Source organism: Gobio gobio (assembly GCF_949357685.1).
Source record: "Gobio gobio genome assembly, chromosome: 22".
NCBI lineage: Eukaryota > Metazoa > Chordata > Actinopteri > Cypriniformes > Gobionidae > Gobio > Gobio gobio.
In genome coordinates this window covers 28,316,842-28,336,539 of record NC_137118.1, presented here as the reverse complement: position 1 = coordinate 28,336,539, position 19,698 = coordinate 28,316,842, and the positions used below count along the sequence as shown (strand labels likewise).

The 19,698-nt window shown below is 37.1% G+C and overlaps 1 protein-coding gene across 2 annotated transcripts in view; it reads left to right on the top strand.

The window, feature by feature from the left end:
- Nucleotides 1–19,326, top strand: part of slc12a2 (solute carrier family 12 member 2) — a 148,514-nt gene extending 129,188 nt beyond the window's left edge. The window contains exons 23-27 of one of the 2 annotated variants that reach the window (XM_079805350.1): nucleotides 10,209–10,320; nucleotides 11,109–11,195; nucleotides 11,840–11,975; nucleotides 16,151–16,218; nucleotides 16,572–19,326. In XM_079805350.1, coding sequence (XP_079661476.1) covers nucleotides 10,209–10,320; nucleotides 11,109–11,195; nucleotides 11,840–11,975; nucleotides 16,151–16,218; nucleotides 16,572–16,707 — 539 coding nt within the window. In that variant the 3' untranslated portion in view covers nucleotides 16,708–19,326. Of the gene's footprint in view, nucleotides 1–10,208; nucleotides 10,321–10,803; nucleotides 11,084–11,108; nucleotides 11,196–11,839; nucleotides 11,976–16,150; nucleotides 16,219–16,571 lie in introns of those variants that run through there. The other variant, XM_079805351.1, reaches the window with a different exon arrangement.
- Nucleotides 19,327–19,698: the final 372 nt, after the last annotated feature.

Below are 19,698 nucleotides of genomic sequence, written 5' to 3'. Positions count from 1 at the left end.
AGATATCTAATCTGTAAATACACATGAAGTGGACCAGGTATAAATAGGCCCAGCAAGATAACTTTTCTGGATGCTTGAAATATAGGAAGAAAAATATAAATATTGGTTACATGAATGTATCTCTGAACGAAACTGTCTTACGATGGCAAATGTGTCTTATTAAAGTCAGACCATTCTTTATTTGCTGAAATTATGCAATCTAATTTAAATAAAAAACAACTGCTCATGTTACATGTGTGTATCTTTTGTTTGGATCGTGATTGGTTGTCTCACATTTCAAATGGCACATTTTTTTAAAGGGATAGTTCACCCAAAAACGAAAATTTGTTTTTCTGCTTACCCCTAAGGCATCCAAGATGTAGGTGTCTTCGTTTCTTCAGTAGAACACAAATGAAGATTTTTAACTCCAACCATTGCTGTGTGTCAGTCATATAATGCTTGTCAATGGGGTCGAATTCTATTAGAGTAAAAAAAACATGGACAGACAACTTCAAATTAAACCCGCGGCTCGTGACGACACATTGATGTCTTAAGACACGAAACGATCGGTTTCTGAGAGAAACCAAGCGGTATTTATGCAAATATATCACCTCATATCAGACAAACGCTTCAGCTCTCCAGACTGCCATCACTTCCCGTGTGTGAGGTCAAAATTCTGTCCGGGTCATAGATATGTATACATAGATTCCTCATTCGAGCGATCCACGCCATGATCCACGCAGGCATTAATGAGGAGTCTATGTATATATCTATGACCCGGCCAGAATTTTGACCTCACACACAGGAAGTGATGGCAGTCTGGAGAGCTGAAGCGTTCGTCTGATATGAGGTGATATATTTGCATAAATACCGTTCGATTTCTCTCAGAAACCGATCGTTTCGTGTCTTAAAGGTCCCATGGCATTTTCAACATTAATATGAGTTCCCCTAGCCTGAATATTGTCCCCAAGTGGATAGAAATGTTGATCGGTGTAAACCCGAGTTCTGGCTGTCTCTCTGCCTTTGAGAAAATGACAGGCCAGACGATCATGTGTTGTCAACGAGTGAATGCTGGCAGTTTCTCAGTGTTTGGATGTACAAATGAAAACACAAGTCTTTTTTCAGTTCCTTCTGATCTGTGATCAGTAATTTCTGATGTGTAGCTAATTATTTATTATTCGTGCACACAATGCGTCTTCTCTCTCTCCAGACAGAACGGTGTTTTCTATCTTGTGAGTCAGTGTTTTTGTACGTCCTCATCGCGTCTATCGGTTCTAAAATGTGCATACAGTCATGCGTTTCTGCTCAACATCAGCCTCACACACGCCGAAGCTCGGGCTGCACTGGCCGGTGGCCTACAACATCCCCGACCCCCAGTACTGCATCTGGCCCACAGCGGAGGCACCAAACGCGGCGTGAGATTAAGCAGAAGGGGGGTAAGCGTGAGCATATTCGGGCTAGCCAGCCTAGCCCCACAATAAACTGGATTACATTCGATTACTGCTGTTGTGTCTTTGTTTGCGCTGTGTACTCAACGCGCGTCACTGACGCTTTTATTTTATTTTAAAAAATAATGCTATTATCAACACTTATTTTTCACTCGTTCATCTCGACAGCTGTAATGGTACTTTGCATGTGTTACAAAGTTGGTAATAATGATGAAGACGGACTTGGTGTGACTGGGACTCGTGTTTATTCAGAACTCTCAGATACAAACACAATAAACTCGCGCTGACAGACAGCGCTCTCATAACTCAGTAGTTACTATAAATAACTTTGTTAGCAATCGCTGAGCTCCGTCTCTGGTACATTAGTGATGTCCGGTTCGCGAACGATCTTTCTTTTGAACCAGTTCTTTTTAGTGAACCGAATCAGTTCACCAAATCGGACTGAATCGTTCTAAACGGTTCGCGTCTCCAGTCAGCGCTGATCCATAATTTACTAAAGTTACTAACTTTGACATGAGTGACAGTACCTCCGACTAGAAATAGACTAATAACCTGAAGTATATGCTGTAACTACAACAGTTCAGACATGCTGAGAACTGATGTGAAGTGAACTCAGGTCCATCGTCTCTCTGGCAGCAGCTCGTGCCTGCTCGTGCCTCGTTAAACCACGCCCCCTCCGCTCATTTAAAATGCAAAGATGTCAGCCAATCACAACAGTGGGCGTTTTTACTGAAGTCTCACAGCAGACACGCCTCTTGAAGCAGGGCATTCAGCCACAGGGCAAACAGCAGTATAGAAAAAATGCCTTTTATTTCTAAATTATGACATTTTATGATGTAAAAGTTATACTAACAATATAAGTACACCTCAGGAAACATTATAAAATAATAGAAAAATGCCATGCCATGGGACCTTTAAGACATCAATGTGTCGTCACGAGCCACGGGGTTTAATTTGAAGTTGTCTGTCCATGTTTTTTTTACAACCCCATATCAGAAAATGTTGGGACAGTATGGAAAACGAAAAAAAAAAAAAAAGAAGTGATTTCTAAATTTACTTTGACTTGTATTTCATTGCAGACAATATGAACACAAAATATTTAATGTTTTGTCTGGTCAACTTCATGTCATTTGTAAATATGCATCCTTTCCTGTCATTCAGACCTGCAACACATTTAAAAAAAAGTTGGGACAGGAGCAATTTAGGGCTAGTAATGAGGTAAAATGGTTAAATAATGATGTGATTTGAAACAGGTGATTGTAATTATGATTTGGTACAAAAGCAGCATCCAAGAAAGGTCTAATCCTTTAGGAGCAAAGATGGGCCGAGGATCGCCAGTTTGCCAACAAATACGTGAGAAAATTATTGAAATGTTTAAAAACAATGTTCCTCAAAGAAAGATAGGAAGAGATTTGGATATTTCACATTCAACAGTGCATAACATAATTAAAAGATTCAAGGAATCTGGAGGAATTTCAGTGCGTAAAGGACAAGGGCGCAAGCCTAAGCTGAACAACCGTGATCTCCGATCCCTCAGACGGCACTGCATCAAGAATCGTCATTCATCTATAAGCGATATCACCACATGGGCTCAGGACTACTTTGGCAAACCTTTGTCAAGTACCACAATACGTAGTTACATCCACAAATGCCAGTTAAAACTGTACTGTGCCAAAAGGAAGCGCTATGTTAACAGTGTCCAGAAGCGCCGTCGACTTCTCTGGGCTCAGAGGCATCTGGGATGGACCATCACACAGTGGAAACGTGTACTGTGGTCAGATGAATCAGTATTTGAGGTATTTTTTGGGAGGAATGGATGCCGTGTGCTCCGGACCAAAGAAGAAAAGGATCATCCAGACTGTTACCAGCAACAAGTCCAAAAGCCAGGGTCTGTCATGGTATGGGGTTGTGTCAGTGACCTTGGCAAAGGTAACTTGCACTTCTGTGAAGGCACCATTAATGCTGAAAAGTACATAGAGATTTTGGAGCATAATATGCTGCCTTCAAGAAGACATCTTTTCCAGGGACGTCCATGCATATTTCAACAAGACAATGCAAAACCACATTCTGCACACATTACAAAGTCCTGGCTGCAGAGGAAGAGGGTACGGGTACTTGACTGGCCTGCCTGCAGTCCCGACCTGTCTCCAATAGAGAATGTGTGGCGCATTTTGAAGCGCAAAATGCGACAACGAAGACCCCGTACTGTTGCCCACCTTAAGACTTGTTTGCAGGAAGAATGGGACAAAATTACACCGGAAACACTTCATCACTTGGTGTCTTCAGTCCCTAAACGTCTTTTAAGTGTTGTGAAAAGGAATGGCAACATTACAAAGTGGTAAATGCTTTACTGTCCCAACTTTTTTTGAAATGTGTTGCAGGTCTGAATGACAGGAAAGGATGCATATTTACAAATGACATGAAGTTGACCAGACAAAACATGAAATATTTTGTGTTCATATTGTCTGCAATGAAATACAAGTCAAAGTTAATTTAGAAATCACTTCTTTTTTTTTTTTTTTTTTTTTTTGCGTTTTCCATACTGTCCCAACTTTTTCTGATTTGGGGTTGTACTCTAATGGAATTCGACCCCATTGACAAGCATTATATGAGTGACACAGCAACGGTTGGAGTAAAAAATCTTCATTTGTGTTCTACTGAAGAAACGAAGACACCTACATCTTGGATGCCTTAGGGGTAAGCAGAAAAACATAAAATGTTCGTTTTTGGGTGAACTATCCCTTTAAGGCCAGTTTGGCCTGTTATAGAGCAAATAAGCAACAAATAAATTTGCTTAAACAAAGAAAAAAAAATCGACAGATGGTGTCAGAAAAAAAAAAAAAACTGAATCGGCCATGAAAAATCTATAGGTAGATCTTGCCTTTCATCAAGGCTGAGGTCAGGGATCTTTGGCTTGAAAAGGTTGGTGACCACTGTTCTAGGCGATATGGCTAGGAACTATACTCTCATTTCTGCGTAATAATCAAGGAACTTTGCTGCCATACCATGGGTGCAGCAGGCGCAATGATATTACACAGCGCCTGAAAATGGTCCCCAGCTAGGTAACTTCCAACGTGACCGGCACTAAGTTTATGTAGTTGCAGGTATTCCGGTTCAAATGGATGGTTCAGGATCTGCACCAAAGTAAATATCTTCTGAATCGTCTCTCACAAATGTCTCCATGGTTACAAGGCACGCTCCTTGTGCAAGCAGGTTGTCACTTTGGTTATGTTGACGAAAGTTAGCCTATTTTCAGAAAAATATTGAAACTATTTTTTTTTTTGAGCGAGATGCTAACGGTCTAATCAGATTCAATGATCTTTGTTAAGCTATGCTAAAATTGCTACCGCCAGACCCAGAGATTGGCTGAATGGATTCGAAAACTAAAATTAAACTGTTTAACTCTTGGGGAGTTTTGAAAATGAGTGTTCCTTTTTTTTTTGTAAAATCCAAATAGTTTTTATATATCTATTGGAAAGGGTTTAAACTAGTGCTGTCAAAATTAACATGTGAACGCACATGATTCATTTTCAGTTTAACGCATTAAAAATATTTAACGCAATAAACACAGCATCCGTTTTCTTCTCATTTGGCTTGCGTTACATTATATGATCACGCTCTTATTCATGCAAATGCTTTAAAACCATTCCAGCGTGACAAGACAAAAGAGAATGCGCTGTCTGTGAGTGTCCTGGGTGCATCTCAATCACTTTCCTAGTTTCTTAGGTGGTGAATCAGTATGTATCGTGTACATGAATGTAGCCGACTCCCTGATTAGTGCCCTGAAGCTGAGCGAGACGCACCCCGTGTCCAGGGCATCATTCCCTACGCGCATCACGTAGGGAACAAAGTGCTGAGGGGGGCACCACAAGAAAATGCTCTTTAGAAGTTTAGACATGTTCTGACATTTGTGCTTTTTTTCAGTTGCTTATAAACATATTAATGGCAAAAGTGTCATTACACTGTATTCAACACAAACTGAGCTACCATATTATGTTAGCAGCATGTATGTACATGGTTGTATATGAGAGAATAACGTTTATGCATGGTTTTTGAAAAAACGAAAAATGTAAGTCCCTGAATTTAGGCCACAAAACACACAATAGATGTGTCCACAAGACTTTTGACTAATGGGTGTTGTTGCCTAGAGTTTTTGCTTCAAACTGATGTGAAAATCATTGGGCCTACTCATTCACATAAAACAATATATTGATTTAAATTTTGTAAGACACTTTTTCTTTACAAAGTCCATATGCGAAGGGGTGTGAATGATCATGAATAATGCTGTGATTTACACCTGAGAGAACAAAGAACCACATAATGAGCTGCATAATGAATGAGCCTTTGAGTCAGGTATGTGAGAGGGAGCTAAGGAACTGGACAAAATAAATATATTTTGTTGTAGTTTATTTAGAATATAGTTAACAATATAAAGTGAGAGCCAAAGGCACATTACAAAGGACTATTATATTTTAAATTATCAAAAGATTTGACATTACTGTTTTTAAAAGAAGTCTCATGCTAAAAGAACAGTAATATCTTTACAGTAAAAACATTGAACACAATTCAGTATTCAGTAAATACAAATAACTGATGAATACACATAAATACAAATAACTAATGAATGTTATAAGTAAAATATTTGGGATTTAAAACAATGCAATTATGATTTCATAGAGTATGGGGTGAATTCAGGTTGATTGGGACACTTTTTTCCCCCAGTCATTTCAATGGCAAACTTTTTCTGAATCATTTGATTTTGTAAACTATCCGATACACACAATACTCAAATATTATTTAGAGTTTCTGTTCATTTATGAGACGCACCGTGCAATGAATGATCGTACCGATGCCTATTTTAGGCTATTGTCTGCTATATTTGCTTCTTATTTATTAAATCCAGGCAATTGGCTGATGAAACATTGATTTTAATTAATATATACTTTATACAAAACGAAATTCACTTTAAATAAAGGCTTTCTACAAAACAAAACTTAATAAAGTGGTCATGTCTGACTCCAAGTCTCCCGACATATTGCGCATCTTATGTACCCTTTCTTACTCATGCTGTTCACTTTTCATTATCAACATAGATGAAATAAAAAAACATTAGGCTATAATATTTAAACATAAATATGTAACAAAATGCGTTTTAATGGCTACAACAAGCAGCCTATTGTACACCCAACTTTACAGCAGAAATAAAGGCTTTATTGATGTGACATTAGGCTATTTTACAGTAAACACTTCATAATCTGTCTAAAACAGGCCAAAGAAATCTTGTCTAAAAAGTCTTACGTCTGACATTTTATGTTGCAGCAGGAATCATATTTAAACAGTCTTTTGTGGTTTAATATTCACAGACACTAACAGAATAAACTTGCCTCACAATCCTCGGGCTGGATCCGTTGCTGTTTGAAATTTAACATCTTTTCTTCTGAGGTACATTATTCCAGGATTATTCCTTACCGCGTCTCAAAACGATGTAAAGTACATTCACTAAACCTGATGTGTCTCCTCGACATGATGCGGGCGGGGATATACTTGCATAGACCACATCATAATTTACCTTTGAAAATAATGCGTTCCATGGCCTTGGGCATATTAACACTTAATGAAGAGGCTCCCGAACGACTGACATCGCTCTCTTTTCAAACAGATTACATAAACAGAGAGTATTTGTTTTCTATTTAATTTACACTATTTAAAATCTGACATTTCAACGTTTCTTTAGACATGTCTCATGTTTGTGTGACAGGTATTCACTAAGTTAGTTCATTTTCTGAAAAGGATCAGATTGGACTTCATTGACAGAGAGGCTGTAGATCGTGCATAATGTTTGTTTTCTTTATTTTGTAAAAAGCACAGCATTTTGTTTTTATTGTGAGTTTACACAAATAAAATGAGATTCTTAACAGATTATAATGATGTATAACACTTGCCTGAATGATAAAATAATTAAGTTATTTGAGTCTCTTTGGCACTGATAAGAAGAAATCGTGGCGGTTGCGCCGGCTTGATCTTTGGCCTCTAGGGGTTAAAGGAAGCCACTAATGATATCTGTTACATTTGTTCTGTAATGAACATTATATGGCAGAGAAAATTTTAGCTTTAATAAGGAGTTATTCTATATTTAATGGATTATTTATGCAGTGCAGACAGTTTGATAACTTTATTCAATTTCTGTATATTTCCTACCTGTTAGTCAGGTAGGATGGCCATATTCAATTTCTGTATATTTCCTACCTGTTAGTCAGGTAGGATGGCCACAGGTAAATATGACATTATAATGGGTTTATGTGAAAATTGTTTTATGTTCACTTGAAATTGATATAGCTTTTAATTATACTGTAATGTTGAATTTCTATCATTAATGTTTAAAAAAACAGAAACATCAGTAGCAGTTTTTGTATCAGGGATACTAGCCTTCGTAAAAAGATGCCATTACAACAAATATTTTCAATATACTGTTGTTTCTACATTAATTTGGAGAGTAACTGAAATTATTACAATATAAATATATAAACGCAGATGTTTTTAATCGCGGTTTTTTTATTTAATTATTTTTTTTATTATCGATTGACAGCACTAGTTTAAACACTGCTTGATGCTTGATCAATGAACCATAACCAGTATTTGCAGATGCACCTGTGAAACAGTCCTTAAGACACTAATTGTCTCCCATCTGTAAACTGTTAATGTCACAGTTACAGTAACTTAGGACAATAAAGAGATTTTTCTAATGACCCTGAAAGATGCCCAGTGTCCCTAATCACCTGTGTGAAGCTGCCATAGTCCTTCTGCAAGAGGTACGAGGACTGCAGGTGTGAACTGTCCAACTTCAACTCGTTATCAAAAGTTGAAGTTTATTGCTCTGTCATATCAGAGATTGTTTGTGCTAAGCTTAATTATTTCAATGTACAGAGAGGAATCCTCAGGTCATTTTAAAAATCATTCATTGAAAGTATCTTGTCCTTCTTTTTTATTTGTTGATTTTCATCACTGTCTACAAAGTAACAATACCTTGTAGACTATTATTGTTCTATGTGCTCAAATGATGGGAGTTCCCTTACGAAGCCTTACATCTTACTATGAACAGCAAGTGTTGAGAATGGCGCACAAAATAATAGGAGACAGCACACACCCGTTGCATTTGGACTTTGAGTGGATGCCCCTGGGGCGACGTTTAAGGACAATTAGATGTTCTACAAATCGTTATAAATGTACTTTTGTGCCTGAGGTACTTCGTTTATGTAACACATTTGGCTGATTATTATTGATTAATATTTGTTTTCTTCCCCTTTTTTTCTCTTTTTTGTCTTAATTTTGTGTTTTGAGTATTTGAATGTATACGTGTCAAGTGTTACATGTGAAGCACCATGAGAGCCTTAACTAATTGCCCCAAGGTGATAAATAAAGCTCTAAATTTATCAGTATCAGTAATTTAAGGCATCTAAGACAGAGCTACAGGGAGACAGAAGGACAGCTGATTGTCCTCGTGGTGCCAGACCATGTGCAACCATGGTCTCTCCAGATGTTTTCGAGAACTTGCTAGTGTTTTAGAGTAAGAGTGGAGTAGGATCTCACAAGAAGAGCTGGCAGATCTGCTGCTGTCCATGAGGACGAGATTCACCGTAGGGCTTAAATATAGTTCACCCCAAAATGAAAATTTCCTGATAATTTACTCACCCCCATCTCATCCAAGATGTCCATGTCTTTCTTTCTTCAGTTGAAAAGAAATTAAGTTTTCGGAAGAAAACATTCCAGGATTTTTCATCATATAATTGTTTTCATTTGCAACCAAAATGTTGAAGGCAGTTTCAAAGGGCTTTGAAGTGCTTCAAATGGTACTGCTCAATCCCAACTGAGGAATAGGGTCTTATCTAGCGAAACGATCGGCCATTTAATTTTTTTTTTTTAAATGAATATACTTTTTAACCTAAATTGTTCATCTTGCACAGTTCTGTGAGGTGCTAAGGATGACGTAATCACGTAGGAAAGGTCACGCAAGACGAAGGCAGAAGTACCGCCCCGTGTTTACAAAGCGCTCGTGTGAAGTCTAATACAAACGCCCTTTAGCAAAAAAAGGTAAAACATTGAACGATTTTGAAGTTGAAAATTTAGTGTTTTTGGTAAAGGGCGTTTGTATTAGTCTTCACACGAGCACTTTGTAAACACGGTACTTCTGCCTACGTCTGGCGTGACCTTTCCTACGTGATTACGTCATCCTTAGCACCTCGCAGAGCTGCACAAGATGAACAGTTTTGGTTAAAAAGTATATTCTTTTTTTTTTTTTTTTATAAGAGACCGATCGTTGCGCCAGATAAGACCCTATTCCTCGGCTGGGATCGCACCGTACCATTTGAAGCACTTCAAAGCCCTTTGAAACTGCATTGATTTGGACCTTCAGCATTTTGGTTGCAATTGAAAACCATTATATGATGAAAAATCCTGGAATGTTTTCTTCCGAAAACTTAATTTCTTTTCGACTGAAGAAAGAAAGACATCCAACATCTTGGATAAGATGGGGGTGAGTAAATTATCAGGAAATTTTGGGGTGAACTAATCTTTTAATGCAGCTTCTGGAAACACCAGATACTGATATTCCACTTCTTTTCGTTTTTTGTTGAATCTTTTTAATGTTCATACACATATTTACACGTTACGACATTTTGCTGGAAACAAAAGTGTAATTTGTTCTGATACAACTGTAATATGTCCTTTACTGCTAGAAGAAGTTTAGTCTCTAGTGTGTAATCTCATGTAATTGGTCTGTGTCAGGTCTGACTCTGCTGATCCCCTATCTGATCGCCAACAAGAAGAAATGGAAGGACTGTAAGATCCGCGTGTTCATCGGTGGAAAGATCAACAGGATCGACCATGACCGCAGAGCGTGCGTACATAACTCTTCAATAATACATATATACATGAAGTGTCTTTACAGCATTATTTTATATCAGAATATGCATTTTCTTTTTCTTTCGAGAGCAGGACACGGTCAACATGCATTATACAAATTAACTATAAGAATCTTATGAATATAAGAAGAATATGCTTTTATAAAAATATTTAGATTCCATCTCACAGATGTCAGGTCTAGTCCTGTAGATTTGAGATCACACAGACTAGTGAAAGCTGGGCCATGAATCATATTCAGTTCAGTTTATTCATCCATTAGGAAATTTTGTTTGCACAGATGCCACACATCACATTTATACAGTCACACACAGACATTCATTTAAAACAGAAAAGGCAAGTACACTTTATTTCTTTTTATATAAATGTTCTCCGTAGCTCGCGCTCTGTTTCTCTTAATGCACATGGGTGTGTGTGTGTGTGTGTGTGTGTGACAAATGTTTCCCATTGTCCTCTGCAGCTGCTGCCAGTGCCTTTGTTAGCTATAATTAGACGTGTTCCAGCGGCAAGGTTTTCATAGAAACCGTGAGGTCTTTCACTGACATGTTCAACTGCACATGTGTAGATTAATTTTCATGGATCTGTTGAATCTGCAGCACTGTCCTGACACACAGCAGTCTTGATCACGAGTAAAAGTAGAATCAAAGTTAAGAAACTCATCCTCGCTACCTTTTGCATGCAACTTTCCAGGAAGTGGCAATATTGTGTGCATTATTTATTATTGCCTGATAAATATGTGATGAGACTTTGTTGCTCTTTTCTTAGCATGGCCACATTGCTCAGCAAGTTCAGGATCGATTTCTCTGACATCACTGTCCTGGGTGACATCAACACAAAGCCCAAGTCAGAGGGGTATGATCTATACAATACTTCTCATAAGACATCTTATTACTACTGTATATTCCTCAAAACTGCTTCACCGTTATTTAAAAAAAAAAAAAAAATGTTTTATGAAATGTGTAATTGCAACTGCATTTGGGGGCTGATTTTGTTTGTGTTTTTGTTGATATTTTAACAGCTAAAAACAAGGGAAAATCCATTCAGCAATGCGTTGATGTTTTATTTTTTTTATGATTCTGTATCGATCCATGAAAACTCTGAATATACTCTGTTTATTTTAACTGTAGGTGACTCAATGCCATGTGCTGCCAATTACCCAAAAAACCCATATACATCAGAAAAGACGTATAAACTGATACATGAATTATGCACTGCATTAGCTTATGTGTTACTGTTTTCTTGAGCCAGACCTGTCTGTCATCAAACACAAGACGCAGTGATTTGAACAATTATAAATGCAGGTTTTTTTTTTAAACTATGATCTGTGACTGAGTAATCAGTTAAAAAAATAGAATCATAGAACCATTTTAAAATTGGTATGTGATTCGAGTCGTGAGGTGCCTCAAGATTCCCAATCAGCACATTTCTAAGTACATGTCAGAGGTAAAATTCCACTTTAGCTTTCGCAATGCCAACCTTGTGTGTTTGTCATTCAGTTTGACAGAGTTCGCTCAAATGATCGAGCCATATAAACTGAGAGAAGACGACATGGAGCAGGAAGCTGCTGAGAAGTTGAAGAGCGAAGAACCCTGGAGAATCACAGACAATGAGCTGGAGCTCTACAAAGCCAAGGTTTCAACACACACCTGCTGTCATAAAGCACATTTAAAGAAAACAAACTAGATAATCGATCAAAGCAGAGATGGTGAGAAATGTAGTGTAGCTTGTGACAACACGGCATATGAATTTGTTTGTAAGCAGGGCCTACACCTTTGATAAACAAAAAACAGCACTGCTGTACTCACATAGGCTGGAAAGAATCAGATTAAAAAAATAAGAATCAGAAAAGATTCAGATTTAAAAAATAAACTTAAAGGGACAGTTCACCCAAAAAAATTAAATTGGCATAAATTACTCACCCTCAATTTGTTCCAAACCTATATGAATTTATTTCTTACAACAGTTGATGGACCCCATTGCCTTCCATAGTAGGGAAAAAAATACTATGGAAGTCAATGGGGTCCATCAACTGTAAGGTTACCGACATTCTTCAAAATATCATCTTTTGTGTTCAGCAGAAGAAAGAAATTCAAATAGGTTTGGAACAACTTGAGGGTGACTAAATAATGCCAGAATTAAAATTTTTGGGTAAATTATCCCTTTAATTTGTGGAAGAGGAACTAGATTTTTCTTCCTTATTATTCTTTAAAGATCATTCCTAAATGCCTGTTCACTCAAGGACTATAACGATAACTATTGAGTTTTAATAATTGTTCTAATTCTATAAAATGGGGAATGGGGACGTCCACAAGATGACAATGTCCTGTTTATTATAAGTGCGCTGTGCAGTTATTACCCACTGGTATTAACTAATATAGTTATCATTCTTGGTGTGAATGGGTATTAAAGGGTTAGCTCACCCAAAAATGAAAATTCTGTTATTTACTCACCCTCATGTCATTCTAAACCCACAGACTTTGGTTACATTTCAAAACCCTGTCTCCCCATTGAAAGTCCTGGTAACCAAAACTTAAAAGTTCCAAAAAGGTTACAAAAGTGTCATAAAAGAATCCATATGAATTCCAAACAGATTAAATTCTAAAGTAAACCTATTTAATGTAGCCTTATCCACATAACTAAAGTGAATCACATATGTAGAACAAAGCTTGTTGGTTCTTGTGCAATCGTGTTGGATAACAATGAGCAGCACCTTTATCAGATTCTGCCCGACTAAAACCGCATCAACTTGGGTCTAATCTTTCAGTCTGGTTCTTACCACACGTTTGTGAGGAAATTATCAGGGGATTTTCTGTCATTTTTCTGGCACCTTTTAAATGTTAGTGTTGATGTTGTTTTTCCTTTTTTTTTTTTTATTAAAACATGCAGTGCAAAGTCAAGGAACACTGTGTGAGGCACTTAGTGTTGTTAGGAAATGCTCCTCTTGTATCCTTTTTTTATTTTTGTTGAAACAAAGTCATGATCACTTAAGAACAGAACAGGTTATATGAAGACATTAAGTGACCTTCGTTCAAAATAATATTCCTCTAATGTAAACTAGTGTTGGGCGATATGCCTAATTTTTCAATCGCCATATGGTCAGCCTGTGAGATCGCCTATACACATGATATCTTATCGCGTCTGGGCGGAGCAATTACCATATTTCCTCAAATAAAAGCCGGGACCTTTATTTACCTGAACTGCAGAAGGTCACCGGCTTTTATTTGAAGCAGGCTTTTATTAGGGGCAGGCCTGTATTTCAAATTCCATCTATTTGAAAAAAATAATTGTTTTAAATGAAAAGCGATAGCGTTCCAGGGGACAGATATCATCAGGGGCGCGGGAAGTGGGATGGTTTCAAAGGATTGCAAATGCAATGCAAATCTTTGTTCATTTTATTCATTTTTAGAATTTAATAATTTATTTGTAATAAACATTTTAAGTGGCCCATTAAAAAGTATTATTTATAAGTTGAATTATGTTTTTAAAACATACATGAGGTCATATTGTGATTGTTGCGGTGTGTGCGTTGAAAGAGCGGTAATATTTCCTCCAGTGGAGAGCGCCTTTCTGGAGATTCCGTTCATTTCTGAAGCTCATTCCGCTCAGCACCACGCGCTCAACCCAGAACTCCCTTTGTGACATGCTGGATCAAATATAGGTCTATCTTAAATAAATAGTAAGGGCTGCCCCTGACTAAAGTTTTTTTTCTTTTCTAGTAGTTGTTCATTTAAGCCGTTGATCACGCTGCGCCGCCGCCTCCGCCTCCATGTCATTGTCTGTCATAGGCTATTTGCTTATTACTTATTAAATCCGGGCAATTTGGATGATAAAACATAGATTAAAATTAAGATACCCCCGTCTTCTGACATTATGCATCTTATGTGTCCTGTTCACTTTTCAACGTAAATGAAATAAAAAAATAACATTATCATATTTAAACTGAAACTAATTACGTGTTTTAATGACTACAAGTAGGCTATAGTAGGCTACAGAGAAATGTCATGTTGGAGCGGGATTTGAGCGCACGCCATTTTACCGCTGAGCGGTTCATGAGTGAAACTCATGGTAGGCAGGTTTTTTGCGTTAATTTTAATTTCCTGTCGCTGTACAAGCTCGTTTATTGAATATGACTGTGCAAACCTTTTTATTTAAAGATTTAATGTAGGCCACAGTCCATTGCATTACGATTGCAAGAAGAATCAATATTGTGAAAAATGTGATTTGCAGTCAAATGTCCCGGTGTGTAGGCTATGCTGTTTAAACGAGTGTTCTAACCAATATATTTGTTGTTCTTTTGTGTTTTATAGACTCGATATAAACACTATAATTTCGTTATTTTACTAACCCAACTAATGCATCTGCGCTTTCTATATTCCACGTGAGAGAAAAAAGCTTCCTTCCACTTAAGAAGAGTTGTTCCTTTTAGCACTTTTTATTTTAATATATATCTCCTACATAAATATTATTTTCTACTTTAAAAAAAAAAACTATAATTTCGCTATTTTTCTAACCCAGCTAATTACTCATTAAGTGCACTTTTCTCAATCCATTATGGAGCTATTCAATTTTGATTTTTCATATTGTTTTTTAAACGTTCGTTCGAGTAGTTCAAATTACCACTTTTTTAACTCTAAAAATACATTGTCTGCTGACATTTAAGTATTTCACTGCACTTTAACAAGAAATCTTATCTTAACGGCCTATGTGCAATATTTTTTGTTCATTGTTGTTCAGTTGTTAAGTCGTTTGAAATAAAGCTGCTTTTACTTTTTGACTGATTGTTCTGTTCGGATCTATATAGCCTATAATTATAATATAATAATACAATAACAAATTGCTATAAGTATAAAATGAATTTACATTTATGAAAAAAACAAAACAAAATGCTTTAGCCTGATGATGATGCTGTTTTCGCCATGGCTCGTAAATTTGTGAATGAAGGGCTAGGTTGATCACCTTGCAATTAAATTCTGAAACTACACGTAGTTTTGTAGTCTTTAAAAAACTTTTTTTCACTGAAGAGTAACCCATTTTTAAATTTTAAAAGCGCGTGGTGTTGCACTCGCAGTATGCGGCACATAGCCTGCGAGTGCAACACCACACGCTTTGATGTTGATGTGAATATGGCTAAGCAGAATAAGTACAATTAATGTAATTATGATAATAATAACTATGATCATAATATTTTTATTTAATAATGAAAAATACATTTTTTAAATTACATTCCTGGGGAGCGAGCCAAATATTGTCTTGAAATCGCCAACAGCTTCAGCTTTCGGCGATCTCTCTGCCTATCGTCGATACACGATACTATCGTCTATCGGCACAACCCTAATGTAACCCATTTAAAATGAAAGGTAAAATCTTAACCTGGATCCTATATAAATAGGAGCCAATGAATAGGCCAAAGACCCTACTTTTTTGTGATAAGTAATGAGATGTTTTAGAAAAAAAGAACCTGAAATTGAGCCCTGTGGTACCCCACAAATGATGGATGCTGCAAATGATGGTAGATGAGACATTCCCAATCTCAAGTTTTAAAGATGGGTATAGAACCAAGAGAAATACCTATATCATATCTTTAGAACAGGGTATGACTGTATTGTTGCTGTGTCTGTCTCAAATGTATTTTTTTTTCCCCTGCTAAATTGAGTCATAGTTAAATAGTACACACCATAATTTTACTCCACTTTTCTGTTTTACTCCACTCCATAATTTTACTCCACTTCGAAATGCTTGTTTGTTTTCATAGCTGTTACAAATACAGTCACTTCAGTCTTTCTGGTCATTGATTTGTTTTTCCTCAGAGTAACCGTCAGATCAGGCTGAATGAGCTGTTGAAGGAGCACTCAAGCACAGCCAACCTCATTGTCATGTAAGTTACAAACGTGAACATTTCAGTGACTTGTCACAGTCACTTGCCGCCACCTACTGGCATAGCGATTTAACCTGCAATGATGATGAAAAAACACAGCTATGTGGAGTGATACAGTGCAAAGTCTGTGCTGTTGGACTGTTACAGTATATCAGCGATTTGTATGCTTGACCAATCAGATTGAAGAGCTGTAACTAAACTTATCTGTGTGTTGGGTGCCATTCACAAAAAAGAGCTGTTTCAAAAATAGAGCTGTAAATACAAAAGGAGAAAATGGTTGGTCATTCGAGAGAGACTTGTGCACCAGTTCGTTATTAGGCAGAACTAACATTTGTGTGTTTGTCCTGTAACAGGAGCATGCCGTTGGCCAGGAAAGGAGCCGTCTCTAGCGCTCTTTATATGGCCTGGCTGGACACGCTATCCAAAGACCTGCCGCCCATCCTGTTAGTACGTGGGAACCATCAGAGCGTTCTCACGTTTTACTCGTAAAGAGCTCACAGACACGTCTGCCCACATGAGCACACACGTAATGAGTACAGCACATCTGACAGGATGATGATGATGATGATGATGACAACGACCACAACAAATGATGCCGATTCTCAACAAAACTGAAACAAACGGATGCTCCAGATCGGTTCTTCCTTCCACGCCAAAAGGAAAGATCAACGTTTGCTGGTTTATGTTGTCTTCAGCTCAGGTTTCTGAGCAAACGTTGTTACATTGATTGTTATCATTGTTATCATTATTATGACTGTCACAACTTTTGAGTTGTGGATTTATTTTTCCTCTTTCTTAATTTTTAATTTGCTCTTGATGAAGCAATAATCACCTCATTTCTTATTTTCTCACTTTGAAGAAAAACACGATTCTTTGCAACACTTTTTATAGCCTTTTGGATGTGCCTTCCTGTGCAATCATATTCAATTCTTAAATTTTTCCCTGGCTGGTGATTTATAATGATAGATTTAGGCTGCTTGTTTTTATTGGGTTTTAAATGTAAATCTTCCTTAATTTGATCACGTTTTAATGCAAGTGTACTGAGGTCTCCACTGCACAGCATTTTATTCTTATGTTGCTTTTTCTTCAAAGTTTTACGTCTTCCTTTTAAGCATTGAATGAGTTGTGGAGTTTTTGCGCAGCTCCCCTCCATGTTCTTGTTACAATGATGAACTACGGGGTGATTACAATCATCTTTCAAGTGGTCTAATGTAAAAATTCAAAACTTTAACAAAACTATATTAGTTTTCCCTTGTGTACAGTTGAACAGTTTTTGGTTTGACGAAGAGAGGCTGATGGATGAGTGCTGTCTGAAGAAAGAAAGAGGCATCAGATCCTTTCAAACTAACAATGAACCAAATAAGAGCAAAGCCCTGGATTCACAGATTCTGCTACAGAGAAGACTTTTGCCTTAACAGATGAAGTGCTGATTGTAGTTTTTACTTGTCTTCAAGCCATACTGGCTAGTTATAGATGGTGGATGGACAAATGCCTGAACGAGAATGTAATCTTGGCCATTTCGGAAAGCTATCCATCTTTACACTTTCCCAGTTTTATAAAGCAGTCTGGAATTGTACATTTGTACCTTGATAACCTGCTCATTTGACTGAAGGGTTTTCGCTTTCCCTCTTACATGACAGAAGTTGTAAGAATGTTTTCTTCGCTGAATGATTTGTTCCTCTATGCAGATGGACTGCGTGCGACTCGTTGAAATAGTGTAATCTAAACTCAGGATTGAGTGCCGGGTTCATCTTTAATGTTGAAGACGTCTGACGTAGAGAAAACCGATACGGATTTCAGTCTGTCCTGTTCCTGAATGTTATTTGTATGTTCGGTTGGTTCTTGTGATTTTGAATGCTGGGATGTGACCAGATGTTTGTCATATGGCCCATCATGCCTTAGTTTAAATTAGTAACTAACTGAAGTGTTGGTCAGTTAACAGTCCAGCTGAATATGAAGCGGTCAGGTCTTCGGTTTCGTCACACTTTGAATCTGTTTCCCAAACACTACTTTCTAATCGTTTGCAGGCGCAGTGTGTTGTACTATTGCAGTTCTGTGTATGTTATATTCATGCAATTCATAGCCCTGCCATTTACCTGAGAAATAGTCCATGTGACGGTTAGAATAAATATATTCACATTTATAGTTCTCAATATAAACTAGTATTTAAAAGTACTTAAATATATGTGCACACCGCATGTGTTTTAATTTGAAGTGGGTGAAGTTAGTGAAGCTGACGGTACAATCTGTTGAAAATCTGTTGCGTGTTTGTTCGGGTGAATGAGTGCTGTACAGCCACACCAATGTACGACAAAAATCACCAATTCAAATATTACCTGTTATCTTGAATGATTAAGACACTTGTATATTATATTTAGATATAGAAAAGAAAGTGGGAGAGTGTCACAACCATATAATGTGTTTCTCACTGATGTAGAAATGCATCTCGTTGCAGCTGTAGGTTTCCATACTATAAGGTGCTTTAAAAGTGCCTCTCAAAGGTTCCACTGGTGTTTTCTGTAGATGAAGACTTTTTTTTGCCCTTGGGATGTCATGGCAGTTCTCATCCTGTAGAATGTGTTGCCAAAGTCTGTTTCACATTTTCTCATTTGCTTATTGTGTGAAAATGAGTTAACACATCAAGGTCAACGAGTTCCAGCTCTAGTTCACACTATACTTCCGTACTAACTTGTAAATATCTTTTAGCCTAACCAAGATTAATCAAAGGAGTGGAATAATAGCAAATTAATATGGTGAAAATATTTATTTCAGTTTTTTCTTTCTGTGTTACAGTAGTTAAGTTTTTTTGTGTGTTTTAGTTTGGGTTTAGTCTGCAAAATCTGTTTTCTTTTTTTTTCTTTTCTTCAATGTTTGGTCACATTTCTATCTTTTTATATGCCTTTTAAAGAAACGCTCTGTTGACCAGTGGTTTGAGTTTCCTGCTAAACCATGAGGGTGGTTCTGATTGACTGTGCTGGAACAGTAATGTTTTGATATACTGTACTGTTATTTGTCACATGCTTTTTTCTAACATTTTAACGGTTAAGGGTATTGATGCTTTGTACATCTTTATTGCAATATATAAAAATAAACAAATGATAATCAGTTGTTGCATTCTGTTTCTGCATCTAAATACAGATGATCATCTTTCACCACTAGGTCCTAAATTAACCTTCTCAACCTCAGGTACTCCAGAGGGACTGAACTTATCAGCCTTGCCTACGTGTGCTGGTCAAACAAAATGGCCAATGTTGAACACACATGCCATCATATTCATATTTCTGATTTAGGGTCTGGTTAAGCTATTTTTTTTTTTTCAGTTCAAAATGTAGAGGATTTCCATCTTTTTTTTCCATTTTAATGATCCGAATGCAATGCAAATTTCAAACATAAATATAGTGGGATTTTCTGAATCCATGGTTTAAAAATCGAAAATATGTCCCCATCTAGGCCCCCTAAAATGGCACCAGACTGTATGTG